Here is a 4,056-nt window from a genome sequence, read left to right on the forward strand (position 1 = left end):
GCTGGGAGGGGCCTTAGAACAGGGAATGCCAGAGCTGGGAGGGGCCTGAGAACAGGGAAGGTCAGAGCTGGGAGGGGCCTGAGAATAGGGAAGGTCAGAGCTGGGAGGGGCCTGAGAATAGGGAAGGTCAGAGCTGGGAGGGACCTTGGAGATCATCTGGTCTAAATCCCTCATATTATAGGTAGGGAAACGAGACTTACCCAAGGTCATGTGGCAGGTTAATGGTGGAGCTGGACCTAGAACCCAAGTTTCTAGACTCGCAGGCTGAGGCTCTTCCTGCTCTAGTAAATAACTTTGTCCCTGGGGTTGGGGAAGTTTCTGGGTCTGGGCCCTCCTCCACCCTGTGGCCAGGTCCCAAGAGCTCCGGCTAGGCCTGAGGCCTTCTCTGGCCCCCTCCCCACAGGGTGTTCATCGTGTTCTTGGTGGTCGTCAGCATCGTCTGGATTCCCATCATCCAGAGCGCCAACAGCGGGCAGCTCTTTGACTACATCCAGTCAGTCACCAGCTACCTGGCGCCCCCCATCACCGCCCTCTTTGTTCTGGCCATCTTCTGCCATCGGGTCACGGAGCCTGTGAGTGCCCGGTGCTGGGGAGGGGAGGAAGCCACCCTGGGTCCTACAAGACCCCTGACCTGGGAAGAGGAGGCCTTGAAGCACATGGAGAGAAACTGTCATCTCTCCTTCTGTAGAATACGGGGTGGTCGGGGTTGGTGTGGTAGAGAGTTTATCACCACTATCATAATGGCTCTCATTGAAAAGGGGCTGGATTCGGGGAAGACTTTGAATAAGACTCCGCCTTTGCCACTTACTACAGGTGAGACCTTGGGCAACTCTCTCCCCTCCTGGTCTCTGCAAAATGAGGAGGTTCCTCACAGCACTGACCCTATGACCCCATAATCCTATAATTCATAATGAAAATACAGGCCCCTTTTCTTCTCCAGGCCTCAATTTCCCCCAAAATGAGAGAGATTTTTCTAACAATAAGATCTATCCAACAGGCTTGAGAGGTCCTAAGCTCCTTGTCTCTGGAGATGTTCAGCTCTAGGCTGCCTGACTCCCTGTCAGAGCAGCTGTAAAGGGAAGCCTTCAGCTGAGAGGGAGGCTGCCGGAGATGTCCTCTGGGGTGCCTTAGCCTCGAGCTGTCAGTGTCCAGCGGCAGGGTTTAGGTGGCGGGGAGGTCGGGCTCCTTGGGAGCCACCTGAGCTCCTCAGTGGCCAGCTCCTGCCTGGGGGCCCTGCCCTTTCTCTGCAGGGAGCCTTCTGGGGCCTCATCTCTGGCCTGGTGGTGGGCGCCCTCCGCATGATCCTGGAGTTTTCCTACGGGACCCCTTTGTGTGGGGAGCCGGACACCCGGCCAGCCGTGCTGAAGGACGTGCACTACCTCTACTTTGCTCTGCTGCTCTGTGGCCTCACGACCTTCGTCATCATCGTCGTCAGCCTCTGCACACCCCCCATCCCTGAGGAGAAGGCAGGTTCCAGCCCAAGAGGGTGGGGCCGGACATCAGAGCACCAGGCCTGAAGCCTCGCTCTGCCACATGTGGTGTGGTCATGCCTAAGTGACTCAGTTTCGTGGGCCTCAGTTTCCTTCTTTGTAAAATGAGGCTCAGGCTAGATGATCTCATAGGCTCCCTTCAGCTCTAGATCTGTCAGCTTCGACTGTGGAAGAGCAGAGCTGCAGGGACCTGAAGACAGAATGGCAGAGCTGGGAGGGGCCTGAGAATAGGCAGTGTCAGGGCTGGGAGGGCCTTAGAACATGGGATGTCAGAGCTGGGAGGGGCCTGAGAACAGGGGATGTCAGGGCTGGGAGGGGCCTGAGAATGAATGACTGAATGAGCTACTGAATGAATGAAGAGGTGTTCATTAAGGACTTGTCAGAGCCAGGCAAGAGTCTGACTAGGTGCTCAGGGCTCTCTGTACTCACCACTTCCCCGTCTCCCCAGCCTCTAGCACCTTAGCAGGGAGCCTGTCCCTCCTCCCCCAGGAGGCTTTTATCCCAGTGGCCTCTGACTGGAACCCCTGGATTCTCTCACTGCAGCTTATTCCCCTGACTTGGTGGACCCGGCACCGGCACCGTAGCCCACCCAGCCTGGAAGGGCACTATCACTCCCACCCACTGAGGGACGGGAAACCAGCCTTGTCAGCCCAGGAGAGCCAAACAGAGAACAGCGACCTTAAAAAGCAGGAATCCCCAGGTGAGCTGGTGCAGGGGGGAGGCGCCAGGAGAAGCAATCAGCTCCCAGAGCCTCTCGTGGTGCTCTCGGTACCAGAAGATTTGAGATGTTTCACACTCCTTCCCTTCAAGGTTCAGCTCCAGCTTCCACAAGAAGCCTTCCTCAACCTCCCAAATGCTAGGGTTCCCTTCCCCCTTGCAATTACTTTGTATTTATTTATGTGCTTTTTTTTTTACCCATAGAATAGAAACTCCTTGAGGGCAGGAATCCTTTTCCTGTTTGTTTCTGTGTTCCTAGAACCTAGCTCAGTTCCTTGTATACAGCAGGTGCTTAATAAGCATTTGCTGCATTGAACTGGAGTCAGGAAGCCTGGGTTCTAGCTTGGCTCTGCTGTTTTGCTGCCCTGGGATGTAGGCAAGTCATTTCCATCTTTGAGTCTTAGTTTTCTTCTTTAAAATGGAGAGAATAACACTTGGATACCTGCATGAAAGTGTAGGTACCATAGCAAGTAGATACAGTGTAAAAAGGGAAATAGAACTTGAGACAGCAAGTTCACAGGAAACAAAACCCAAGAAAAGAGCTAATAATAATAATAAAAAAAACACCCTAATCTGTCTATACTTATGTAATACCCCCTCTGGTCTATCTCCTCAAGTTACAAGCTTGCAGGCTGTGTGGAGGGAGTGATGATAAATACTCCCTCTAGTTAGAGAGTACCCTATGGGTCCACACTCCTAAGCCCCTATCAGTGAACTTACCATTAATCATCAGCCAGGAGACACAGTGAGCTCAAAGCAAAAGCAATTACCAAGACAAAATCGTAAGACATGTTCTATGAAACACTCCCCCATAAACTTCAGGGCACACTCTCCCACAAATACATATGGCATCCATGGGAAAAGTGAACACAGACTTAGAGTATATTGGTAGCGAAGCATATATGTAGGGAACACATGTGGCCAGTGTAACTATTACTGTAGGACCCAATATAATTTTTCTTCTTGCGGTATCTCATGCTGAGCATGGTATCTCTGCTGAGCAGATCACTCAGCTGGACTCCCTAAGCCTGCTCCTCTCTGCGGCTCTATTCTCTACTGCCACAGCTAGTCCTCTCTTGAATCCATAGGCAGCTCTGTTCTCTGCTGCCATGTACCATGCTCTATGAAGCTGCTTCCTGGTCCCAGCTCTTTGTGTCTGTCACTCTCTCTGCTCTCTCCTAGATGCAGCATCCCTTACTGGGTAAGTAGTTCTGATACATGGCCGATGATTGGAGGAAGAAGATGAAATCCTCCCCCCTTCTCCTTCTCTAAGAGGCTCAGGGGCCATATTCCCCCCAAGTTGTTCCCTGCCTTGCATGTGTCTTGATTGCCCACAGGACTGGCAAACTCAGCTTTTTGTTTGTTTTTTTGTTTTTCTGTTTTTTGGTTTTTTGTTGTTGTTTTTTTTTTTTTGGTGAGGCAATCAGGGTTAAGTGACTTGCCTAGGGTCACACAGCTAGTAAGTATCATGTGTCTGAGGTCGGATTTGAATTCAGGTCTTCCTAAATCCAAGGCTGGTGCTCTATCCACTGCACCACCTAGCAGCTCCACCTAGCTGCCCCAAACTCAGTTTTTTGAGAGATCACTGAAGGTGTAGCCAATCTTTGACCAATCAATGGCCAGCTGTCCTCTTAATACTATGAGAAAAAAATTCCTCCACTCTTCATAAAAGGATAACAACTTGTAAACAGTTTTGCATTTCTCATTATTTCTCTTATCTGCACCCCTTCATTTCTATGATTATGTCAACTGCACACAAAAAGCACAAAGTGTGGGCAACAAGCAAAAGGAGCTAATGAGGTGAACAGAAAGAGGTCAGCTGATCCCATTTGGATCATCAAAATTTGGT

The 4,056-nt window shown here is 51.1% G+C and overlaps 1 protein-coding gene across 5 annotated transcripts in view; it reads left to right on the plus strand.

The window, feature by feature from the left end:
• Positions 1–4,056, plus strand: part of SLC5A9 (solute carrier family 5 member 9) — a 20,020-nt gene that overhangs the window by 13,208 nt on the left and 2,756 nt on the right. For 4 of the 5 annotated variants that reach the window (XM_027838257.1, XM_027838259.1, XM_027838258.1 and 1 more), the window contains 3 exons: positions 404–572; positions 1,251–1,466; positions 2,034–2,190. In XM_027838257.1, the coding sequence (XP_027694058.1) occupies positions 404–572; positions 1,251–1,466; positions 2,034–2,190 (542 nt within the window). Of the gene's footprint in view, positions 1–403; positions 573–758; positions 814–1,250; positions 1,467–2,033; positions 2,191–4,056 lie in introns of those variants that run through there. The other variant, XM_027838262.1, reaches the window with a different exon arrangement.

This window comes from Vombatus ursinus, unplaced genomic scaffold (genome assembly GCF_900497805.2).
Source record: "Vombatus ursinus unplaced genomic scaffold, bare-nosed wombat genome assembly UNPS02014825.1, whole genome shotgun sequence".
Classification (NCBI taxonomy): Eukaryota; Metazoa; Chordata; class Mammalia; order Diprotodontia; family Vombatidae; genus Vombatus; species Vombatus ursinus.